Source organism: Clytia hemisphaerica, unplaced genomic scaffold, assembly GCF_902728285.1.
Source record: "Clytia hemisphaerica strain Z4C2 unplaced genomic scaffold, Clytia hemisphaerica genome assembly, whole genome shotgun sequence".
NCBI lineage: Eukaryota > Metazoa > Cnidaria > Hydrozoa > Leptothecata > Clytiidae > Clytia > Clytia hemisphaerica.
This window is the reverse complement of record NW_027104138.1, coordinates 175,959-203,424: the sequence shown is the minus strand read 5'-3', so window position 1 is coordinate 203,424 and position 27,466 is coordinate 175,959. Positions and strand designations below refer to the sequence as shown.

The following is a 27,466-nucleotide window of genomic DNA, read 5'->3' as shown; positions in this document are numbered from 1 at the left end:
TTTGCGCTATTTAGCACTTCGTCGTCGGGGTTTTTGATAAAGTTCTCGCTTTTTGCCCGGGTTGAGATTTCCATTGTTCTTCACTGGGCCACCGATACAGGAGTGTATTATATATATTAAGCCTTAAGTACATTCCGGACTTGACCTTATGAAAAAGAGCTCGTAATCGTCGTGTTGCTCAGTCGCAAAATTGACAGAATTGAATGGAAACACTGCTTTGAGTTTGAATTTCTTGTAGCACTGCAAAATATCCTGGTTATTATATATTGAAAATTTTTTATGTTTACGTTCTTTCTTAATAAAGGTGTTTCTTTCGATATCCGGTATATTTTCCCAAAACTACAAAAAAAAACAAAAAAATGTTTTTTTAAATATTAAAAAAAACTCAATTTTCGGAAACGCCACAAAAAATATTTTAGCAAATATTTTTCAATTTTTTTTGTGGCAACGATTTTTAGAACAGACATAAGAACATGAGAAAAAATAATAATGCTTTGGCAACTCGCATAAATTATGACGTTAAACCACAGTTATTATCATAATTTTGAAAAAGCAAAAGAGTTTACTGAAAGGATCATGAAACCCCGCGTGAATAATTATGACATCACAAAAGGGATATATGAATAATTAACTGAAGCTATTATGGAATGTTCGATTGACGTCAATGATGGCTAAAATAGAGATAGTATTGAATATTGAATTGATAAATAGGATTTCTATTTGATAAATGAAAAGAAAAGTAAATGCAGTAGTCTTTCTGAAAGGATATCCTGTGGGGTAAATAACAAGCTAAACCATTTTAACGGGGTTGTACATGAGATATCTGAAAAGCCGGAGTGTTTTGGACTGTTACCAAGACAACATGGTGTTTCAAGACACCCCCTTCTCACAGACCCACCACTGAAAATAATCAAATAAACCAATCCTCACTGCACATTATTTTTATTACTATTTTTCCCACCCCGACTGAATTTTCTAACTTGAAAACAATAGAATTTAATTCCCCGGCAAAAAAATATATGGAAATATCAATCCCCATCGAGTTTCAGTTCGTTATTTTTACCCGCACTGGCTGAAAAAATCTACCGGGTCTGTGAGAAGGGGGTGTTTCAAGGATCCTGTGAACCGCTACTTAAAAAAAACCTGAAAATTGTCTATGATAAAAAAATACCCTGAAATTTCATTCAACTCTAGAGAAATCCTATGGATTTATAAACCTCCTCCACATTCGCAATTATAGACCACTGCACACAAGATACAGAATCATTTATCTCCTTTCGCTTTATTCCTATCAGTGCATACAATAGAATGTATTGTTAAGAATGGCTATAGAGGTTTTTTAAATAGCAGGGAAATTTTTATCCTTCTTGGTTTATTTAAAGAATATACCAAAACTCAACTTTTAATATTTTCATCTGATAATTTTCAAATAGCCTTCGACAGACTTCTCAAATATCTTTCAACAAATATTGACATTACATGGAAGTCTTGTGACCACAGAATTTGATACGATGGTGATGGTGCAAGTTTTATTAAACGTCACACACTCAGAATCCCCTATTTTCTAAAAATATAAAGCTTTTCATAACTTCATAACTTCATAGTCCTTAAAACCCTTCAAAAACTTTAAAACATACTTGAGTTCATGTCTCCTTCTAAAACATTATTTAGCATTGTTATAAATCTATCCCACGCAATGTCTCGAGTGGACCTGGTCTCGAGTGACTTATTTTTCATTTTCCTTTTTTTCCTGCAGTTATGAGCTAACCAATCCAACTCTTTAATTTTGAGATAATAGATTTGAAATTTTGGGCAATAAAAGTTTTTGGATTCCTTAGTGATATCTAGGTCCTAATTAGTTTTTTTGAAGACTTACACATTTCTCCATTTTCTAACTTAACACTATTTTGGAAAATTCAACAATTTTAAATCTATAAGGGGTAATAAAATTGGAGAATTGCAATCCCCCCTAAATTTGACAAAATATTCTTTGTACTAGGTCCTAATAAGGATCCTCCCGTTTATCAATTTTTGAAAATGTCTTCAGCTGTCAGTTTAAAAGAGGCGTTACGCGTTAGGCTTCTGCTCATCCTCTAGCGAAAAAAGTTTCTTATAGGAAGTACAGTATATCTATAGAGGTCTGCGATTCAGACTAAATTTTGATCTTGCACTAAAATTACCTTATTTTGGGTCGATTTTGGGTGGTATTTAGAGGTACAATTCTCAGCCCCCCAGTAATTAGGTCCTCGTTTATTAAAATTTGAAGATATTTCCACCCCTCCCCTATTTATAAGGCACACGAGAGTACCCAAAAGGCGGTGCGAGTCCGATACAATATTAAAGTTGCGGTAATATCGAATCTATGCTAAATAATTACAAGTGGGTGTTAATGACCAGAAAAAAAAGCTTCCACTGATTGACGTAAATGACACAATTAAATAATACAATAAATCATACAAATTATGCAAACACAATTCAAATCAATTAATTATTTTATTAATAAACGGATATAACGACCTCGTTAAACTTTTGAAGATCGTAATTGAACATTGAACCTAAGAAAATTACGTAAATCTTCAGTAAAATCAGTTGGGAAAATTTATTACCGAAATCTTTGCTTTTTGGGAAAATATTTCAATTTTATACAGACAAAAGAACAGGCTCTTAAAATCCTATAACGATATACCTAACATCGTCGAATTTCAGGCGTAGATAAGGGCCTTAGGACATTTTGGATCGAAGAAAGTTACACAATGAGACTGATGGTTATAATTAATCTTGTGGTACCCTTATTCTTATGTAACTTAAAATCCTCAAATTGAACAGGAATCTGAAAATTTGTAATTCAAGCAGCTATATCCGACAATCCATGAACAAGCTTTTATTATCTTCTTTACCCCGAGGGGTATTGGTTTAAAGTTTGAATTTGTCAATTTTCTGAAGAAAAATCTTATAGAAAAGGCCTTGGTCAAGAGATCCCGCCAAAGCCTTTCAAGTTCAAACTAGAAATGTTAGGTCATAGACAAAGCCCCGACAAAGTCTAAATAGAAGCCTAAATACTTTGAGGTTATATGAAACTAAAAATATTTACTAATTAAACAGAAAGTCCAAAATTTCCCTAAAATTGTCGTCGAATTAAAAACAACTCTAGTTTCGATGGGTTGATAAAAAAACATTGAGATGGGATGAGAGGGAAGAAAAACTATTTTAAGGCTTAAAACTCTCAAACCGTTAAGAACATCCTAAGAATTCAAAGGTTTTGGACGTGTAGACTACTATTTTCGACTTTATTCATATTTCAAATTAAAAATCTTTAATCATTTCTATCACTATTTTATCGGCTTGAAATAAGACTGAAGTATACCGCTGTGTCATAGACTCGGTGGGACCCACAAACCGCATTAGATAAACAGTCCCGAAGAGAAAAAATCCTTAAATTTCATTACATTGGAAAACTTCACTAAGCTGGAAAGTACTATAATTTTGAGAATCCACTCCGGATTTGTAAGCGAGCTAAAAACAATATAATTAAAAATATATACCCTGAAATCAAAGTTAGTGGAGATGAACAAACTTAAAAATTTGATCTTTTTTAAAAACGAATTAAGTGAAAAATCTTACTAACTGATTACCAGAAACTTGACAGAATTTATAGTGATATTGATACAAGATTTGATAGAAAAAGATTTGAGAGACAGGGGGTAGGAGATTGTAACAGGGTGTGTGTTTTTATAAGATTTGTGAGGCACATGAGGTAGGGTTGTGCTATTTTCAGTTTCGTGAGACAGGGAGGTTAGGGTTGAAACAGGGGGTATATTATCAGGTTTGTGAGACAGGGGTAAGAGTGGGTTTCTGAGGTTATACAGAGTTTCTGCTATTATCAAGTTTGCATGATTAAGAGACGCTGTAGCAAGGGACATGTTATTATCAAGTTTGTAGAACAAGAGTCATTGGTGCACAAGGGTATCATTTTAGTATTCCCATTTCATAGAGCTCATACAGTGTCATTGTTATTACTGTATGTCACGTATGTAGCAAGCTTAATCAGATTAATAAAAGAAAAATGGGTCACCTAAACTTGTCATCATTTCTAAGAATTTGTAGAGGAGAGAGGAAAAAGTAGAAAAAAGATCAAATGTTTGTGTTTGATAATGAATTTTAAATCTCAATGATCTGATTACAGTAACAGATAACATATTTGAGGGTGGATATTTTTATGAACTATTTGACACAAAGCGTCACGTACACATTAAAATCTTTGGTATTTAGTTTTTTTGTATTTTCAAATATACCTCTTTATGCTTTGTCTCTAAAAATACCGATTTTAAGAAATTCCTTCATCCTGGTCGGTCCCAGGGTCAACTGGCAATATGAAAATTCGATATCAACAGTACTTCTTTTGAGTAGTACACTTAAATTGAGCATGTATCTAAGTCTTCGTCCCCGGTAGGAAAATACCCTGGGAATTTTAGTCCCACTTGGAAATCGACTTTGATTTCATCCCCATCTGAAAATCAATGTTTAAAAGCTGCACTCGAAAACCATTCCCATTGGATTTATTAACCTTGGAACAATAGAATTTATATCCCCATTTGAATTTCTATAGGAATTTTTATCCCCACTGAGGAAAAAAGTTCCACCGGGGCTGTGAGACAGGGGTGTTCTTTAAAATTCTTCTTTCGATGTAGACTCTGAGGTGTATGTATTTTAAGAGTCTTCAGAGATTATTACAATGAAATATTTGAGTATTTATCTCATTCCATTCACTAGGTCTTTTAAGCTTTTCAGGGGTCTTTTCTGAGCCCTACTGTCTTAAAAAGAATAACGAGACAGGTAGGTGTCAGACGAAGGTTTTCTACCCATTTATACGAAAGATTGAGGGGGGGCAGGGTAGGGGAAAATTCTTTCTCACTATCTTTTGGAAATCCTATTTTACTGGAGGAAGAGATTCGATGGGATGTACTACATTGCAGAGAGTACTGAGCACACTCTAACGTTCGTTTATTCTTTGAAAGGAAATGTTTGTTTTTAAAATTGAAGTGTAGACAGACATTTTGCGTTGGTTGAGCACTTTTTCTCGTACTATTTGACCAATATTGATTCACTTAAAGTTCCCTTTGTGTTCTGCAAAGTCATGTGAGAATACACTTAGGGAGATGGTTTGGCAAACGCATTACTGGATAGTGAGATAAGCTGTGGTCTTTTTATAATAACAATTGTCTAGTGACATATAGTCGAGAAGAAGGCTTACGTAATGTTTTTTCTTACTTAGAACTCACTACAAATGTATTTTTAAACATCCCCTATCTTAGAGACCCGGTAGTATTTTATCAGCAAAAAGAGGTGAAAATAACGGACTGAAACTCGATGGGGATTGATATCCCCATATGTTTTTTATGGCTGGGGATAAGATTTCCTTTGTGAGAACAGAAAATTCAGTGGGGATGGAAAAGATAGACTAACATTTTGCAATGAGAATTTATTGAATTGATTATTTTCAGCGGGGATAAAAATCGAAATAGAATTTTCGGATTTTTCCACTTGGGACAATGTTGGAAAATCTTTTCAGAGAGAGGGAAAAACGGGATTGTATTTTAAATAGAGACTTCAACCAACCAACTTCTTCACCTAAGCAATCCCCCATATTAACTTGGAAGGCAAAAAATTCGAATCTCCCCACTCGAGTTTCAACCGAAGTATCTTCCAATTGGATGGGGCCCTTTCCAACATCTTGGTAATAGAATAAAATTCCTATTCTTGTGTTTCTCTGCACAATTAAGAGTGATCAATACTTGAGTAGAGCTTGTTACATAAAGATTAAAGAAACGGTGTATTTCTTCTCGATACTTTAAGTTTTTTGCTTACGCATTCATCAGTTGATTAAAAAAAAATTTCTCCGTATATATCAGATGAATTTTAGACCTTATTATCCAAAGAGGCCACTGGCTTCTACATTGCAAGGATTACGATAAGTTTGTTTACTGAAATTCATATCTTGAACTTGTTTACTCCTTCAGGTCAAAAACAAACATGTTTATTTTACTGCGGCAAATCATGATGTAATCTTAAAAACCATTACATCACAAGTAACCAATCATGAGCAGGCATTTAAAATACGTTAATTGTAAACCACATAATTAAGGATATAGAAGTTATTTTTACAAAAGTCTTTTGTGGTTTTCCTGACATAAACAAAACGACTCTTCAAAATGAAAGCCTCGTTATGGGGTATGAATGATTAACTTTGAAAAGTGATGTTTATGTATCCTCCTATAGCTTTTATAAGAATCAATTCATTGAAAGAGTAAAGTGTGCCAATAGAGTGAGATTTGTCACCCAAGCTGAACTTTAAAAAGCCTTTTATTATACCTAAAAGATGGTGTTCAACAGCTTGTTCAGTTTTATGATGATATATTGCCTTCACTGTATTACAATGTCAAAGTACCAAATTATTTTCAAGGGTCTTCCAAAAACATTTCAAGCGAAAAAGGGAAATGCTTATAAAACACAGTTTTTCTTAATACCATTTGTATAAAATACCTTTTCTTTTTAATAAGAAGTTGATTGATGGATTAAAGAGAAAAAATAACAAACAAAAGAAAACAATACTATGATGATAAGCTGTCAAGTTAAACCCGTTTAGAAACCCGGTTTTATAAATACTCATATTTGTCATAATGTTCTCCTCCTTAGGGTTTGATCTCCACCGCAATGGTTTTATACATGAGTTATGTTTTAAATCATGAATATGCGAGGCATTGACAAAATGATGCTATTGGAGAATGCTTGTAAGAAAATATAATGCTAAATATCATTAACCCCCATAAAGAACTCAACATTTAAAACCCAAAGAGACTATAATCAAAATTTGATATTCGAGTCTATCTTTGATATAAATCCACCATAGCGTCATTAAACGTAGATAGTTCCTAAATGTTCTATGATGACTTGTACGTCGGTGTCATCTCCAGAATGAAATGTTAAACTTTATTCATCATCAGTAGCTAGTTAACGATCAATACGAGGGTTATGGTTGCTTTGAATATAGTTCAAACAGACTATACTCAAAATTTGATATTCGAGTCTGTCTTTGATATCAATCCATCTGAGTCATTAACGTAGATAGTTCTAATGTTCTGTTCATATGTAGCTCTTCTCATTCAGTAATCGATCAAAAACAACTCAGATTAAGAAGAAAACATACTGGAAAGCACGATGCATTCTGATTCTTCCGTGAGATTTTACTTGATACGCACGCTCCTTGATAATGTAGCTTTGATTCCTGTCACCTCTCCTCCGTATCTGTTCTGCTCGTTTCGCACTTCACGTACCTGAAGAAAGACAGCAAAGAAATGTTTGTGAAAATCTAGCGAGAATATTTTTGTACATACACCGTTTGACCCCCGAACGCCATGAACTAAGATGACAGTTCAACATTAGATAAATATCGAGCAGGGTCCATCAAAAAAGATACTACTTTTGACATGGCGAATTCCCACTGGGCACAGTCCTAATTGAGAAGTTTTTACATGGAGGAAAATTACTTCAAAGTGGACTGCAAAGAATGTGATTCAGAACAAAACTAGGACATTCCAAGGGGGCACTTTGTATATTTTATAATGAAAATTAAATAAATTAATGTCGTTAATCTTAATTTTAATATCAAGAAATTCATTTTATGCATCTTTTTTCAAGATTTGCGTGCAGGATAATCTATAACTAGCGTTGAAGTCGGAGAAATATCTGGGACTAAAAAGAACCAAAAACTAGGAGACCAACTATTCAAACATAACATAAAACAGTTACTTTAACACAATATAGTATGGTATACCACGCAAAAGTAAAAAACAACACCTCCCCCTCCACTCACGATAAAACACATTGAACGGTTTCGTGGAAGAAATTAGAGACGTAACGCGCGTGGGTAAATTCCAAAGTCAACAATCTCTTTTGAAAATTTCGAAACATCAAAGAGCTACTGTAACAAAAACATAAAGCGATTTAGTGATATGGGGGTGTAATGTAGCTGTCAAATTGCAGTCACGAGACATTCTTAGTAGAAAAGGTGAATTCCCTTTAAATACACCTTTTCGACCGTAGCCCAATTGCCGCGCGGGCATTTTTTTGGGATCGAGTTTAGGGGGGTAATTAAATAACAAAATACAACGTCGAAAAAGTGTATTGATGTCCTAGTCAACAAAATTCAACAATGTTCTGATTTCTATTCTGAAAACCCGAAATCGTTAAAAATAAGAACAGGATCAGATTAAGAACGATTTTAGGCTCAAAATACCAAAAACGCCGAGACTAATTAAAAAATGGTTTTTTATCAAAAAGAAGAGTACATCTGTCGTCAGGGATGACATTCAGCGAATCCATGCCATCGCAAGAGCCAATTATTAAAGAAGAACACCCAGAGACCATGTCCTAATTTGAAAATTCGGGCTTTTTGGCTGGCTAGTAATGGGAAGTTTATCGAAAGGGAATTGTGCAGTGGGTGGTGGACTTTGATATGGGTTGGATTATGTACATAGATTTCCAAAGCAAACTTCAATTATGATTGAGACAACACAGAGAGGTGTTGTTTGGACAAGTTTAAAAAACTTCCTCGAAAATTTCTTGATTACACTGTGCGTGTTTGTTTGTGTTTCGTGCATTGCAAAATTGCGTCTTTCCAAGAATTTTGCAACGGAAGAAAGTCAGAATATTGGCATGGAGCTGTTATGAAAAGAAAAACTATCCTCAAATCACTCATTTTTTATCACAGTGGAACACAAACTCGAACACATAGGGGGAATCCAAAATTGTAAGAGTTAAGGAAATTTCGCGAAAAAGGCAGCGTTAACTGAAAGGACAAGAAAACTTGTTCGAGTTAAGGAGTCATTCTAGTTTTACAGGTTCGAGTAAAAGAGAACATGACACATCCCGGTTTCCAAGCATCTCAATGCGAGTCCACAACTTTTACCTGGTTTGATGGAATAGATAATATAATAGGACATACTGGCTGGCAGTTTGTAAAACGTTGAGCCAGTTACAAAAAAACTTCAGTAAAATAGTGACAAAACCTACGATATAATTACACCACGAATTTCATAAAGATAACATAATTTCTCAGCAAGCTCGCGGTTTGATATCACCACATCAAGCTGAATATAACAACAAGCCATCGCTGCGATAAGTAGGCGTGTGAGTTTCCTTAAAAAGCTATCCAATTAGTTACTTGGTTGGTTATGAAGAGCCCCTGGAATTCTAGAATGTAACATACACTGAGCCTTACACAATTTTAAGATATTAAAAACAGCAAGCTTAACAAACTTCTGACAGTCAAAACATAAGAAAAACAGGCAGGAAAGTGAATGTCTTTTTAAAGAAATTCCATATATAGCCACATATTTTAGTCTCAACTCTAGCGTGCTTTGCATTTTAATAGAGTTTGACGAGGCCAAATTGCCCAAATTGCAGAAAATCTTTACAACTACTACATCCATCTTTTATAAGACGTAGTGTTGAAAAGCATCGAATAAGAAAAAGAGGTATCAAAGTATTTATTCGAAGGCCCTAAGAAAGACACGATAATAAATAGAAGTTGGTAGAAGTTTCCAGTATCAAAAAACGTTTAGACGAGTGGGCAATCTGCCAAAAAAAGTCAATCGGTTGATATATCGATCACTTTTAAAAACTACACCCCCTCATTCAGTTAAAAGTCATTAAGCTGATTACAAATAATGTTCTTGTTTTTCTGATGATATTTCGTGCAGAGTGAACATCAATTTCGTTATCTGTCACACGTCCTCTCCCGGAGAGATAATTCAGTAGGGAGGCCCATAAACTAGATAAGTTTTGATATATTTCAGCGATGGTTTCGAATGAGCCATTTTAAACGTTTCGTAGTCTAGCAAGCTAGACGACTAATTCAGACATAGTAGAAATAAAGCAAAAAATAATGGAGGGAACAAATTTTCTATACAAAACTAAAATCCCGTAACAACAGTCGTATTATTATCATACTAGCCGGTACCCGGCGTCGCACGCCGGTTTAGTTGTTGCTGAACGCATTTTAAAGTCCTTTGGATGTTGGGAAGCTGGCTTAAAATACGATGAAGTCAAAATTAAAGGGAAAAATTCTCTTCAAAGTTTGACTCTGTCCCTCCCAGGTCACGTATCTTTTAACCATATTTTGAAAAAGATTTTTAAATTGTTACAAAAATGATCAGAAAGGGCGTTATTCAAACTATACCATACCGGCGACCTGCGACGTCCGAAAAGGCTTTGCAATTAGATTTTTTTCTCGCTTCGCTCGCTCAAGGAATTTACATTTGCCGTACTTGTTAATGATTAGGAAAACTTTGATGTCAAGATAAGAGGAGTGAAATTATAGACATGACACGAGATTCGTCGAAAAAAGGCAGCCCGTGGGTACTTAGGCAAGAGAAGGATACGGGCATGAGCCGTTCTTAAGGATGCCTTTTTAAAAATGGCAGTCCCTGTAAGGGTTGGAAAAATCAGAAAATCAAACTTCAGTCCCACTAAGAGTCGGTAAAAATAGGGAAAAAAATTCAACTTTTTACCCCCAGAAAGATAGAAATTTAATCAAATTAGTCCCAATAAGGGAAGTAAACTTCACAAAATTTCGCTTGTTTCTTCTTCTCTCTAGTCTCGCTAAGGGTCCGAGGGTCCAGTCTAGTCCGAGGGCCAAAAGTCAGGCAGCTAGGCACCTTCGTCATAACTTTTCGAATTCAACAATGATGACTTAGATTTACAGCAATATAATTATCGACATAGATGTTTATAAGTCCCTTTTTACAAAGAAGATCTCTTGTTTTTACCCCGCCTTTCGAATGTATTGTAATGTTGCTGTTTAGTTGTTCCAACAAACTTATCTTGTGATTCTTATGTTTTAAATGTTTTAAATTTGTTCTTTTCTAAAACAGATTTTGTTTGAAAGATTTTCTTTTGTTTTGTTTTGAAACGAATTCGAATGTCTCAAATCAAATAAGGTCGGTAATTACATTCGAAAACATAAAACAAAAGAATAGAGAGAAAAAAAGAAAAAAACATAAGAGGCGGCCTCGGGCACGTCTGGGCAGATATTATAATCTATCAATCAAAACAAACTTATCGAACAACTCAAAGTCTTTATAAAACGGCGCGAATCTGATTTAACACATTTGTGGAGCAAGAAGCAAAAGTCATCTTTTAAAAGAACAAAACATTGCTTGCGAAAACGAAAGTGACACACAAACAAAATGACATACAGACTACGGCTATTAATATATAGATACAGGGGCGGTGCGACACCCCTGCAAAACATGCACTCGCAGGGTATGCTCCGGAGTCATTTTTGTCGCAGCTTGTTTTTAGCCTACCCGGAGTTGTTTTTCCGGATCATTCGTTAGTGTCATTAGATTTATTTTACTGACTTAAAGTCTGCGGTAAATATAAGAAAACTGTTTATCAAGTCGCGTTACAGGAAGCGTGAATTCGAGTCTGTATTTTAGATTTTGTGTACAAAAGCGTTTTGCAGGCCTGCACCCTGCAAAATTTTGCAGAAAGACCTGGATGAGGTCAAAATGCAGGGTTTGCCCGGGATTTGATGGCTGTTAGTGTCAAAACGTTAAAAGTCAAGACTCGTTAAATGGCTTTAGATCCTTGGAGAAGAAAAAGCAGAATAGACAGTCCTGATTTTATCTATTTTGTCGCAAATTCTGAAGAATTTGAAGCCTGCACATCTTCTCCAAATTCGTCATCTGAGGGCTGCCATCAAGGTCATCTCAATGTTTGTTTTTCTTCTTATGGTTATCTTCTGAAATCCATTGCAACAAGGAAAGTCAAATCTGTAAGGTATGTGATATTTTTTCTATTTTTTTTCATGCCTGCATGTTATCAATTATAATCTGATAAGTGCAGGAAAAACTGCTTCCCTTCCCCCTCTTTCTCTGACCTGCCATAATTTTTGGTAATCAACAAAACAACTTGTTGTGTGTGGTGAGTGAGTGGTGAGTGAGTGGTCAATCATGAAATATTTATAAGATATTGTATCAATCAGGGTACGTAGTTATTGTTTGTTTGGCCAATCACTCTGGCTAAAAAAAGGTTGACCACAGGAGATGAATTTGTGGCAATTTAAGAGGCAAAGGGACAACCAACCTATTGTGGTTTTATTTTGAAATAAGAGAAAAAAAATAACATTGAAAATTTTGTGATTCTGACCTTGACACCCTAATGTTTTTAATATATTTTGGCCGGTTAAAAAATTTTTCTTGGGAGAGAAAAAGAGCTGTGTGGGTTTTTCGCACACTATTTTGAGGTACACGTAAACAGATTGTATTTGACTATGTTTAGTTTGCGGGCCAGCACCTGCCAGTCAAGTACTGGTCATAAAAACTGCACGACAATCTTAAAAATGATTTTTCTATTTTGTTTTAGTTCTCCCAAATGGAAATTGTCTCCATCTTGTGGGCAACAATTCTTTGATGGATACACTTCGATGCCTTGCACGTGTGCAGAACTTTTCCTGAATTGTAAGTATATTCTCAGAACCAAAAAAACCCATCCAAGAAGTTTAGTAGATTGGCTCAGTCATGAAGCATTGCGGTTGGCGGATACCCACAGTCATCTGGTTATTATATAAGATTAATTTCATTGGTTGTCCAGTTGTCGTTTGACTTAAATTTTGTTGTTTTGTGTTAAAATTAAATATGTAGATGTAGCTTGCTAATTCCCTCTTCATTTATACTTTCAGGTTAGTTGCCACCATACTGTCCAGTAGCCCCTAGATCAATGGATTATTTTGCACCTTCACATGGTTGGTACGAAATCTTTGTAAACACTGACAAAGTCTGCTAATAAGATGAGTGAAACCATATTTAACCTAAAGGAAACACCAGAATGGAAGAATTCAATCAAAATGATGATGTGTACCTAACATTTAGTTTCTTGGAAGTTTTTGGATTCAAAATTTTCCCTGTAAACTGGATATCAATATTAGTCATGTAATATCATCTCTGGAAAGTACATCTTGATTTGATTTTGACATGTAATTGCCAATGGAAATGAATTTGGATGCATAATGTATATATATAGTATAAAATTTATAACAGAACAACTGAATTTTGATACCAAACATAAAACATTATGTACATAATGAATAAATGAATTTCTGATGACATATGGTTTGTTTTCAATTCGGATTGAGGGCTTTTTACCCCTGGTACAGGATTCCCTGCTTGATTTGGCAAACAGTTCCAAACGAGACACCAGAATGGGGCTAGACTACAATTTCAAGATGAACCAACTATTCCAATTTTCTAATGAAATACCCTTTTCTTGAGCAGTCTGAATAAAATAGTTTTGTTCTTTTTCTCTAAATTTTCATTTGAAATGGCAAAAGGTTTTATTATTAATCTGCTTGAAATTATTTAAGTCACCTTTTGGCAGCAATAAGATAAATTAATTTGACATAATTAGAATCAAAATTATATTTAAAATTTTTTAGACAGTTTGGTAAATATTATTATTATTGTTATTGCTATTATCACGATCAGATAAAGATTTTTGTATAATTTATAATCTTTTGTGTGCCTATTGTATTATTTTGCTATCATTTTTCACTTTTTTTGTGTAAAGTTAAAAAAGTTCTTAAAAAAATTCATTATAAATGAATTGCAAGTTTTTACACCTCCTTTCTCTTCATTTTTTCCATATTTTTATAGGCCACTCTTTTTTGGTTCTTAAAACACTTTAACCCAAAAAAACTATCTTAGTTTTACCAGCTTCATTTTGTGTTTAAATGAAATGAATTTTAATTCTTTATCTCTGGTTTATGGTACATTGGGCATAAAAAGGTGGCTGTTTTAGCCAATCTAGAGGGTCGAGATTCAAAAATTTTCTAGCCCGTCGGGCCCAACCATGGTGGGCCCTCCTTAGACACTATATATAGCTGAATCACTATATATAGCTGAATCACTATATATAGCTGAATCACTATATATAGCTGAATCTTTTTTGCAGGGTATCCTAAAAATCCTAGATACGTCCCTGGATAACGCCTATACTACTGTATTACACGCATTATAAACGACTCTAGTCTTAACGTTTCGTAAAGATCAAGTGGCCATCATGGGATAAACAACCACGTTGATGTCGCTTATAGCACAAATTATAATTACAAATTTTTCTACGTAAATGAAAAAGTGTCAGCATATGTCAGAGTGGGTTTAGATAATGGTCAAAATTCAAACAAACAACCCACTGATAAATCGTCATCCTCGTCGTTGTTTCAAAGAGACTCCACTGTACAAAGTTAAGGTCTATAAAAGAACTTTCCTAGCATAGAAAATGCTGGGGAATAAGGCCAACTTTCAAAGTCTATAGTTAGTCCTGTATACTCCAAAAACTAATACATCAATTCGATAGAAGGGGTTTGCGGGTTCAACGCTTGATTCGACAAATTGGGACCCGAATCATTTAGTCTGAATTTAAGTTATTATCCATAGTTAGTCCTGTAGACTCGAAAGAATAATGCAGCAATCAGGTACAAAGGGTTCCGGTTCAATGAACGACTGAAGATATACCGGGTGTGCAAAAAAAAAAAAAAACTAGGCCTAAAATTGAAACTTTGACGCAAATTTTTTCAGTTAGAATAGAAACTTGAAATTTTACATGCGTCTTAAAGCAACCTATTTCGAAGCTTTCCTCAAAGTTTCATTCTTAAAGCTTAAGTAGTTTTAAAGTTACGGAGATTTTCCTAAAGGATGTGAAAATGTACTATTGCTACTGGCAAACTGGAACCCAGTACAGTCCCAATTTAAATTTAAATGAACGCGTTGAATTATGAAATGTAAATACTGCCAAGTGATAGTATTGTTACTTCCAATTGCGCGACGACAAAGCAACAATTAGTCGACGAAAACTAGTCAGACGAAATTCAAGTGTTGTTATGAATAAAAACCTTTTATGAAAATAATCAGGGGGGGGTCAAGCCTCAGGGTACTAAAGCATAGCCGGTGGGGTGGGTGTTTTTCCAAAAAAAATTTGATAAGTACCCGGGTACTTTTTGGGTGGGTGGGGAGCCAAGTTTGTTTAATCAAACAAGTACCCGGGTACTAATTGGGTGGGTCTTATGTGAATTTTCTTTGTAAAATAAGTACCTTGACTCAATTTTGGGTGAGTACTGGTGAGTAGTTTTATTTTGTTTTCAAGATAATTTAAGGGCTTTGAGACTTAAGTATTGTTTAAAAACCTGTGACATTTTTTTCCATGCCATCATGGATGGTTAAAAATAAGTTACTTCTAGCATAAAATTGACACGAAGAACAGATAAAAACATGATTCTGCCATATAAAAAATATATTGATGAAAAGAAAGTTTTAAATTGTTTTATATTGTTTGATGTAATATCAAAACATAAAAAGACCTGCCAAGAAAAAGAAATTTAGGGAAAAGTATTGAAGTGAAAGTGAAAGCCAAGGTCCTGTTTTGTTTGTTTTGATCGAGCTCCATCTGAGTGTTTCCCTTTCCTTCTATTCTATTATGTTTTCACGTGAAATAGTGATGTAATGAACTCCTTCTGAGTGTTTATTTTCACTGATATTTTCTCTCTCTCTCTTACATTTTTTCTTTTCTACTACAAAAACATTCGAAAAGTTTCCTAGACGTTCGAATCTTTTATCAGAAGCTTGTGAATCAGAAGCCCATAAGAAAGCAAAGCTCCTGAAGAGGCTTTTCCTGCGTTTTACTTGGGAAATAATATTTTGCCTTTTGTATACTGTAACGGTGACGGGGAAATCCCACTTGTTCGACAGTATACTTGTTCGACGGTACATTTGTTCGACAAATCTTAAAAAATGTCGAACTGATACGCTGTCGAACAACTGATCGCTTAGTTGTTCGACAGACCAGTTGTTCGACAGTTACTTGTTCGACTTCCACTTGTTCGACTGTATGGTTGTTAGACACCCACTTGTTCGACACTCATTTGTCGAACAAGTGAGTTGTCGAACAAATGGGTTGTCGAACATGTGACATATCACCAGTTTAGATTAAAAGTGTTACAGATTCTCGTTTTTAAAGTGAATTTTACTTGGGTCTATTGCAACTGGTTATATTTAGTTTACATTAGTTTCTTATTTTATGTTTAGTTTTGCTAGTTTACTCTGGTTTATACTTTTTATATTTCCAGATATTTCAGAAACTAGATCTTTTGTTAAAACTGTTCTAAGATTCTGTAAGATTTTGTAAGATTGTGAAAAAGTGCTTTTACATTGTTTTCATCTGTTTTCATGTTTAAAAAATAAGGCAATCAATATACCCGAATGTATTACTGTAAATTACGCCTGGCTTATTAGTTGGGCTAATAGTAAAGGAAAATTAAAATTAACAGTTATAAGGGTGGGTTTAATTTTGATGAGTGTAGAATTGAGAAAGATTAATAAGTAATAAATTTATTTTTTGTAGGTATAGGGTCTAAGAAGGAAAAGTCCGGGTACTTGTTGGGTGGGTATGGGGTCTAGAAGAGAAAAGTCCTTAAGTACCCGGGTACTTTTTGGGTGGGTATAGGGTCTAGAAGGGAAAAGTCATTAAGTACCCGGGTACTTATTTGGGTGGGTGGTATGAGTCAAAAGTTTTTTTAGATAAGTACCCTCTCTAGGCTATGCTTTAGTACCCTGAGGCTTGACCCCCCCCTGAAATAATAATTAATGCATTTCTGTAATATCAAAATAATATTACGTGTAAAATTTTGGACCGGAACAAATTGACGTTGGATCAAAAATGACGTTTAGTGAAAAAAAATTAATGAGCTTTGAGAAAAATATCCTCATAATAATTAGAGAGTTGCACTTCACAGAATTCATTTAATGTATGCATTAAAAATCGTGTAAAATGAATGACAGAGCGGAAGATGACAAGCTGCTGTATGGTAACCTGATATACATTTTTCATAACATCCAAAATTTTTGATGTTCTTAACTTTTTGGGTTTCAAGCCTAAAAATGTTCTTAATATGTTATTATTTTCCGCACTTTTTATGTATTATTGTCCATTTTCCTAAGAAATTAGCTGTTTCGAGTCCGCGAAGCCTTAAAATGTTCCTAACTTGTTCTTAATATTTTGGCCATCGAAGCCTTATGTTCTTACTGTATGATAACCTGATAACAGATGGTTTCATTTTTATTTATAATATTGGATAACCACCAAACTTATCGAAAGTTAGCAATATCCTAGTTTAGGACCACGATAAATGATATCCTAGAGTAGACTGGACTGAATTGGACTGAATCCCAAGGATTCAGAGACCCGAACAAAGAAATACTTCTAACTAATATAACAGAGAAAGTATTAGGAGGTTTGAATCCTTGACTCACTCTGATGGGGAATCGGAAAAGCGTAATTTTGGGCACTTTTTCTACAACTCAAAAGTGTGCAAAAGAGAAATAAAAAAAGTCTTCGGAATTAAAATAACTGTTTCGTTTTGAAACTGAAGCGTTAAATTAGCTCTTTACCTATAAGAAAGAGAATTATATCCCATGCAGTAAAATTTGTTTTTAAAATATCTTTTCAAAGTCTTTTATTTAGGTTGATGTCAGATCAGAATAAATCCATGCACCTGAGCTGCTCATATGAACAAGAGGTATCAACTCCTCCATTTTTTTTAAGTGAGCACGTGAAGAGTTTCACGTTTGTTATGTAAAATTAGAAATCTTAATTTACGTCACCTAACTAATTGATTAAATGACTAGCATATCAACAAATTATCGAAAGAGGGTCTAATATCAGATAATAATTACACCAATCAGAAAGAAAATTCCCAGACTGGACGTCTTTAAGAATAAATTTTATTTCTTGAAATTAAGAACACTTTCATTGGAATAATATAAGAAAATTTTTATCTTCAGCAAAAGCTTTTCGGTAAAACCATCCTCAGTGCTAGATGTTTAAAAGACTAAATTTCATTACAACATTCCAGTATCGGGAGATCAGATGATGGTAACATGTTAAAAACTGATCAATTTTCAGAAAAAGAAAAAAATCTCACTGTATGTTATAAAAAGTAAAAAACATTAGCGTTCTTTTAACCCTTAAAAAAGACGTTCTTATAAACATGGAGAATTATTTCTTAAACCAAAACTCTAACGGCTCCAATTGCAGAAAATAGGAAAATCGTATCAATTATGTGGTATCAGCACATACATGCTTAAACGGTAATTGCTGTCAACAATATTTTTAAATTCTAATCCTTAATGAAATTCCAGAAAACAAGCTGGAAGAAAAAAATTTCTAGTACAATCTAGTACAAATCAATTCTTCTTAGTTTGAAAATTCCGTTACTGTTTATTTTCTGTTATTCAAACTACACGTTTTTTTATAAGAGCATCCAAAATTTTTGAAGCCTTTGGATGTTCTCAACATGTTCTTATTTTTACAATTTTGTGAGTATTTTTGCCATTCTCCCTAAGAAATTAGATGTTTTAGGGTCTGCAAAGATTTAAAATTTTCTTAACTTTTTTAACATTTTAACATGTTCTTAAATATAGTTTGTTCTTATTTAAAAAAGAAAACGTGTACAGCGTGTAAGGTTTCAGCTTACTTCTTGCAAAAGATTCTATATGGGATTTATTAGACCCTTGAAACACCCCCTTCTCACAGACCCGGTAGTAGTTTTCAGCCAGTGGGACCTAATATAACGGACTCTGAAACTCAATGGGCATTGATATTTTTAATGGCTGAAGATTTCAATTCTTTTGTTTTCAAGGCAGTAAATTCAGCGAGAATGGGAAAAATAGCACAATATTTTGCACGCGAGGATTGTTGGAGACAAAAAAAATTTCCACTGGGAACGGTATTTTTGCAGATTTATCCAGTGGGAAGGGATCCCAATGGGTCTGTGAGAAGGGGGTGTCTCGAAGATCGATTTAGGGGTCGGGTGTCTTAAGGGTCTCATGTTTAAGGACTCAAATAACTAAACATAAACTATAAAATAGCTAAACCTAAGCATCATCCAAATGAAGGCTAAACAAAAGCAATTTTTTAAATTTTTGTGATATTAGTAAAGTCTACAATAAGGGACTTTAATTCTGAGTCAAAACAAAACCAAAGATTCTACCCTGAACATTTTTGTTCATGTTTGTACTTTTTGTAACTTTTTAAACAGATACCAAAATTTAAAACATCCATTAAATATCTACATAACAACAAGAAACAGAGTGAATCCAATGATGACCAGAGCTCGTCGAAACTACGAACAAAACATATGCAACAAAGCCAAGTCCAATCCGAAAGTTTTCTGGTCACACGTGCGAAGTAAGATGAAATCTGCTAGCGGGGTTTCCTCTCTTCTAGAAACACCAAAAGATAAATCATCCCTGCGGCACGAAGATAATGAAAAGGCGAATATTCTCCAAAAACAGTTCTGCAGTGTTTTCACTAATGAACCAGAAGGTGAAGTCCCTGATTTTCCAAGCAGGACCGAGGAATAATTGACGATATCGTCATAACCAAAGAAATGCTATCTAAGAAAATTAAGGAGCTTGATACCAATAAATCACTCGGTCCCGATGAAATCCACCCGAAAATGCTAAAAGAGCTTGTAGACGAGATCGCAGAACCTCTTTCCCGTATAATGAACAAGACCTTGACTGAAGGAGAATTACCTGAGGATTGGAAACTTGCCCACGTTACTCCTATTTACAAAAACAAAGGTGCTCATAATCTAGCAGTCAACTATAGACCAGTGAGTCTAACATCAGTAGTTTGTAAACTAATGGAGTCAATCTTAAGAGAGCATATCACAAGATACCTTACAAACCTAAAGTTGCTATCCAAAAGGCAATACGGCTTCATCAGCAGACGTTCTACTGTCACTCAACTACTGATGTACATAGACAAATGCTGTGAAAGTATGTCGGAAGGTAAAGTCGTCGACTGCATATATTTTGATTTCGCGAAAGCGTTTGATACCGTGCCCCATCGCCGACTTTGCAAGAAGTTAGAAGGATATGGAATCACTGGAACAAGCAAAAATTGGATAACATCTTTTCTCAAGGGACGAAAGCAACTAGTGAAAGTGAACCAATCTCACTCAAAGCTATACGATGTAATCAGCGGTATACCACAAGGAAGTGTATTAGGACCTCTACTTTTTGTGCTGTATATAAACGATCTTCCTGACAAAGTTGTTTCCGACCTATTACTTTTTGCAGATGACACAAAGATATTCAAAGAGGTCAATTCCATCAATGATTCTCTTGTCATTCAGAAGGATGTAGATACATTGAATGAATGGTCTAAAGACTGGCTTCCATCCCGATAAATGTCATGTTTTAACACTTGGCAAACTAGCTAACATAAAGCACGCACATCCATATTCTCTCGCTGGTAATCAACTGGAGCATGTTTTCGAGGAGAGAGACTTGGGAGTTTTGGTGGATGCTGAGCTGATGTTTGAAGAACATATAGCCAAACAGGAAAACAAAGCGAATTCGACACTTGGTATTATCAGAAGGGGGTTTGATAATCTTACTCCAAAGACCATAACCACACTATACTCCGCCTTTGTGAGGCCGCACCTTGAGTACGCGCAGTCAGTCTGGTCACCCAAACTACGCAAACATGTGAACATGCTCGAGGGAGTCCAAAGACGAGCTTCAAAACTTATCCAAGTATATCGACACCTCCCGTACAGTGAAAGGCTAAAAAGGCTTGGATTACCAACCCTCGAATTTCGGAGACAGTTTTGTGATATGGTGCAGGTCTATAAACATCTTTCCTTTTACGACAAAGATACTATACCTTCAAAACTAATCAGCCGTGCACGTCCTAAACGAAGACATTCCAAAGAGCTTTTACCAAACTTTGCTAATGACGGCTTCATTGGACCCCAAACTAAGTCGTTTTACTATAGATGTGTGCCAACGTGGAATAAACTACCAAGAGAAGTTGTATCCGCACAATCGATTAAGTCGTTTAAAGAGAAACTGAATGATGCATGGAAAAACCACCCACAAAAATTTGTTACAAGAGGAATGTGAATAAGAAGATCGGTTAGAGGCCCACCGTAAGCCTAGCTTGTAAATCTGTATAATAATAATTATTATTTTTAGTTAGTGAATTATATTAGCATAAGATATGCAGAACATTCTAACAAAAAATCTATTGGTTTTGTGAATGTACGTAATAATGCGGATGTGAAACTAAACTTTTTACGCTTTTTTGCCAAACATATGACGATGATAAATGATTGCCACTTTCATATTATCAACTAGATCATGCAGAGTTATAGCACGAAATCACGAAGACAAATATACCATATCGATAAAAAAATTTGCAGGGGAAAAGGCGAGAAGGACTGGCACTAAATTCCTATGCTTTGTTACCCGCTAAAACTCTCGCCATATCTTCCATAAAACACCCTTTTGATTGATGAAATACTTACTAAATAACTGTAGCTATTCGCCATAATTAATAATCGCCTTAATTCAAAATCTTTCTTAAATCGCCAAAATAAATGCCGCAAAATTTCACCAAACTTCACGAATGATCTGTAGTTGCCTTAATTTATTCTCCTAAGGTATGGTAGCCTTTTCGAGTTTTAGAATGACGGCGAGGGAGGAGTAAGCCTGGATTACAGACATCTTTAGAACGATACAAATAACTCCTAAATAAGAAACACAATTTAGGGGATGTGGACCAGCCTTGAAGGAAAAGCAAATTTGTGGTAATCCTTTTATATAGCAAGGAGTGAAGATTGCATGACACTTTTCATCAAAAATCATCGAAACCGGATCAAAACACGAAACTATTTTCTTATCTTTCAAACCATTAACAATGGTTACCTAACTTGGCAAAAGGTTAAATAACCTTTAAACAACTCATTGATCAGCACAAGGGTGTGAAACTTTGGAATAAAATAATTTCCTTGAAAGCTTTATCCCAAACTCCTAGTATGAATGAAAATTAAAATCTTTTTTTCCAGGCTGTGATAATGCAGTTGTTGCGTTGCAGCCGCCAAAAAATTGTTCCTGAAAAAAACAAAGAATAAACCACACTTTCCTTGGGGAATACAAAAGACAAACCACATTTTCCTTGAAAAATACAAATACGCACCTTTTCATTGGAAAATACAAAGAAATAAAAACCTCATTATCCTTGGAGAATACACAGAATATGCTCTTTTTTCCTTGGAGAATACAAAATTAAACCTCATTTTCCTTGGGGAAGACAAAAAATTAAACCTCGTGTCCCTATAAAAATACAAAGAATGTCTTCTTTTTTCCTTGGAGAATACAAAATTAAACCTCATTTTCCTTGAGGAATACAAAAGATTAAACCTTATTTTCCTATAAAAATACAAAGAATATGCTCTTTTTTCCTTGGAGAATACAAAATCAAACCTCATTTTCCTTGGGGAAGACAAAAAATTAAACCTCGTTTCCCTATAAAAATACAAAGAATGTCTTCTTTTTTCCTTGGAGAATACAAAATTAAACCTCATTTTCCTTGAGGAATACAAAAGATTAAACCTTATTTTCCTATAAAAATACAAAGAATGCCCTCTTTTTTCCTTGGAGAAATGAATACAAAGAATGAACCTCATTTCCTTGAAAAATACAAAGAATGCGCTTTATTTCCCTTAGAGAATACAAAGAATGAAACTCGTTTAAAACTAAATTTTCTGATAAATTTTGGTGCAAACTGTAGGCAAACGAAACAACTAACAACAGTGTTGGTACGAATACAGTCCCTTCCTAGATCAAATTAACAGTTTCTGGACAGTGCTATGAAGAAAGTCGAATTATGTCTATGAATGATTTTTGATTTGACCAAACACATCAGTGACGTCCATCAGCATTCATGATATGCGCCATTGCAATGTCTTCTGACATTATATCACGGACCCAACAGCTGATTGGTTATTAGTGACGTAAAATCAGTCAATACGTCACTTGAAGATTCCTTAACCTAGGATTTTCTATTTAATCACAACTAAAGATCAACCTATTTAAGAGTTTAGAGCTAGGGCTTAACCCTATTTATTATCAGGCTTTTTTGGGTTTTGTATTCTCAAGGGGGGGGGGGGTGTTTTTTTCACCAGCCTTGCATAACTTTTGATCTAGAAAAGATATGGACTTGAAACTTGGCAGAAATGTTCTCTACCATAAAAGGAATTCATAGAAAAAAATTTGGGTCGATGACGTCATCATAGGGGTGATGACGTCATCACAAAGTTTCACAATTATCGCTGACCAATGAAAAAGTACTATTCAATAAAATGACAATTAAAGTTGAACGAATGGAGATCTTTCAATTCTGTTTTGAATTTCTAAAAGCAAAAAAGAATATCTTTAACATATTATTGCCGGTTTTTAACATACTAATAAAATTGACGTTTAAAATCCATGCAGAAAATTAGTAAATTTTTTCAAAAAACACATCAGTTTTTGAAAATTTTTAAAATGTTTTTTAAAATTTATTATTAATACCTAAAACCTGTCAAAATTTGAAGTCAGTTGGATGCCTAGATCAAAAGTTATGCTAAATTTAGGATTTTGGGATTTTACAGGGTTTTAGCTGGATTTTATGATATGCCTGCATAAAAAAGTCATAAAACCTGATATGGTCGGTGTATAATTGTAAAATTTGGTATACATGCTGCTGATAGGATTATATTAAAAGTCAAAAACTTTCAGAATGCTAAATTATTTTTCACTGAGTTATTAGCAAAACAGTGCCAGCCTGGTGGAAAACACCCCCCCCCCCCCTGATAAAAATAGGGCTTAACAAGGAAATCGAAACTCAGTAAACGGTTTTAACCACATCAAGTCGTTATTGGAAGAATTTTGGGAACGGAAGTTTTCGATTAAGCAATATTGGAGACAAAACATTCATTTCTTGGTCAAAAATATAATTGACAATGTGGTTTAATTTATATAATTGAATTTGATGTCATATCAATCTTAAATAGTTTCTGGGAAATCTATTTCGATGTAATTGGTGAATATGTCGAATTTTAACGAATGAGAATAATTACTTGTTTCGACAAAATTAGAATCTTCCTTAGTCATGCATATCATGACTTTTTGGCAAAACTCTATGGAAGTTAACAAGTATGAACTATTCCCTTTTTTGGTGTGTTCCACTGACCTTTATATACCCTGGACAAAGTTCCGCAATCCCGGTCAAGCAAAATCTTTGATCGTAGTCATTGAAAGTGATACCCTATATGGTACCACTACTCAATACACTACTCAACAGTGGTGTAAATGCATTGAGTGCGTTAAATCTACTTTCCCTCGAATACTTTAGATGATGGACCGCCGTTAAATGTTAATTTGCAACATTGTAGTATTAGCTTCTTTGCAGGGACCGATGTTTTTTATACCGGGTGCACCAAAAAAAAAGTATACAGGTTTAACGAGTTATTGTGAGCTTTAGAATTAAAATTTTTTGTTCATTCTTTTTTTATCGTATAGAGGATGCTCTAACTTGAATTTTGAGCTATCATAAATTAAATTTGAAAAAACAATTCTAAAGTTATTTAAAAAAGCTGACTTTTTTCCATGTCGAAATTTCAATATTAGGTCAGTGGTGTGTTGTTACTCTGTAACGTAAATTCCCACCACATAATTAGAATGTGTACATAAGATTCAAGCAAGGAAGATTCGTATAGGATATCACATAACTTATTGGCGTGGGTCGAGTTTTCATTTTCTAAACGTGATAAAGAAAATAATTGCTAATTTGACCTCCCAAGAGAAAATATGACATAATTTAAAACTATTGAAAACCATTGAACCACTTTCTTACAAAATCGATTTGTTCAATTTACTTTCGCGAGGATATATTACTTTACTGTTTATAACTTAATATCATCAGGACAATGACAATTTGTCTTCTTCCTGCCCCCGTGGTTCGACCTCCCATGAGGAAATATTATCTCGAAATACAACCTCGTTAAAGTAACGAACAAGAAAAGCATGTACACAAGTCTAAATTACAATTGACGCTATTTTTTCAACCCACTCGTCGCTTGAGAGTGAAAAAGAATGACGAAAAAATGTTTCCTTTTTGCTAGATGGTTGAATGGACTCGTCTTAATTTATTTGAGACAAAAATCAACTGGCAAAGATGGGTGTTGTAACAAAATGCCTTGATAATTCAGCCAAAGTCTTCATGATTGGTGGAGAATTCATATACAAAAGTTTAGCCTATATCATCATCGAAAGAGTTTTCTGTTTGAAAAACGAGTAGATGTTTGAGGAAGAGAGATTAATATCCTCCAAGTCAACCTTATAATTTCTAAACTTAAAGAAAAATTGATCGTTGATAAAATAAAAAATATTCAACATTATTAGCGAGACTTTAATGTCACAGGCCGCTTCTGATATATGTAATGGAACGGTAGAAAGTTGAAAAATAAAAAACTACCTTGGAAAACCATAACCCATAATGGTATCAAAATGTGGGTGCATAATATTTAATGTGATGTACTTTTGCGCAATAATTTTTTGTAATCAACGCAAAATAAACGATTATAATTAACTTTAATGGCCCCCTTTCAATTACAAGAAGATTTTTTCAAAAACACCGTAAAACTTTAAAAAAATAATTTACAGTATTAAGCAAAAAATTCAGTAATGATCTTTTCAAATAATTTTACTGTACTATAAGACTAAGGATCAACCAGTGCACAAATCACCAATTTTCATGTACTAAAATCCTAAAACGAACCATTGAATGAAAACCAGATTCACGCCGAGGCTTGAAATTTCATGATCTAACTAACCTTAGTTCGGAAAGAAACGGGGCTGGGAATAGCTTTAGGCGGAAAAGCGCTCGGGAAGATATTAGTACATGAGAATGTTAAACTGAAGAAAAACGGTCCGAAAATAAACAGCTAAAAGGAAATAGCTAAATACTTTCCTGACAGGAAATATTTTTACACGGCGTACATAGAATAAAAAATATGCAGAGTCATACTAATTAATAGTATCCGATTTCGAAATAGAGCAAGAAAAACAATACAACAGGGTTGGGTGCATCAGAATAATAAAAACTTCTCATAAATGGTCATTAAAACAGATTAAAACGTCATCGGTAGTTTTAATTCAAAGAAAAATGGAGAGTGAAGATAAGGTAGGGGAAAGAAAATAGAAGGAAGAAGGAAAGATATTAATGCAAAAACCATTTTTAGAGTCGAGAAAGTAGGTGTGGAGTTAAAAATTTAAAAATATAAGATAAGATTCTCCTCAAGCCTCCTTCATTCCTTCCTATCACACTTTTTAGTCAGAAATTGAGACAACAAGTAGTACACGTTTTCGTTTAAAATAAACAAACCATATAAGAACATCAGGCTTCGATGGCCAAAATGTTATTAAGAACAAATTAAGAATATTTCAAGGCTTTGCAGACTCTAAAACACTCGATTTTTAAGGAAAATGGACCAAAAAATGCTCAAAAAGTGGTGAAATAAGAACATGTTAAGAATATTATTGTGCTTAAAGCTCAAAAAGTTAAGGACATCAAAAGGCTTCAAAATTTTTGGATGTTCTTATAAAAAAAGACGTGCAGTATTTCATAAGCATCTATTTTTTTGTCACGCCCTTGTTAGAAATCAGAAAGCCTAATTGAAATGAAACCCATAGTTTAAAGTTACCCGAAGTGGTTTGTGAAACTTTAAATACAAAAAACCAAAATACCCAAAGCAAAACAAACAACCAAACAGACAATCTCCTGCAAATAGCATAGCACTTTTTTCTTCTCATGCATACAAAAAATAATCTCCGGCAAATGGCTTAGCACTTTTTTCTTCTTAGGTATACAAAAAATAACCAGAGATCTGCGCATAGGTAAACCCTAAGTAAGTTAATATAGCCAAGTGGATTCAAACAAGTTAAGAAAAAAAGTTAAAGTCATCGATTGGTTTCCCTTACCATACCATACCGTGTTCGCTCCCTTCACTCTTATCCTTTTTTTTTACAATAATGCTGAAATGTCAATTCGGAAAACTTGTCTCTTAACGCACTGAGTAATTTAAGCATCGTGGTGGCAACAGATGCTCGCTTACCCGAGCTTCACTGATGAGTACTAAGAACAGTCGTCAAAGCTAAAATCTTGTCTTGTCGCTGTCAGACAGAACCCGAAAATTTTAACAACGAACATTTCCAAAGCCCAGATACTTCAAATCTGGTAGAATTTTGAGACGGAAAAAGCTTTTTTTATACTGAGCTGAGAAGGAGACACACCTAAGTCAATAAAAAACTTAGAACACTATTAGAAGGACAAAACATGATTTCTTGAAAAGACAAATTCAATAGATAGGAATTTTTCATCATCATCTTTCAACTGCGGTCGAGATGGACGCTACTCTTTGGCGCGAAGAATTTCGGTGCCACATGGCAGTTTCTGGGTTAATATAATGAAGCCCAGTGTCCCTCCCTCTGCGTTAGTGAATGTTAACGTTTTCAATCTT

At 34.3% G+C, this 27,466-nt stretch overlaps 1 protein-coding gene across 1 annotated transcript in view; it reads right to left on the bottom strand.

Moving 5' to 3' along the window:
• Window positions 1-6,519: 6,519 nt before the first annotated feature.
• LOC136813686 (something about silencing protein 10-like) overlaps window positions 6,520-27,466 on the bottom strand; it is a 31,372-nt gene continuing 10,425 nt past the window's right edge. Inside the window, exon 19 of the mRNA XM_067070182.1 lies at window positions 6,520-7,331. Within this exon, the coding sequence (XP_066926283.1) occupies window positions 7,242-7,331 (90 nt within the window). The 3' untranslated portion in view covers window positions 6,520-7,241. The remainder of the gene's footprint in view (window positions 7,332-27,466) is intronic.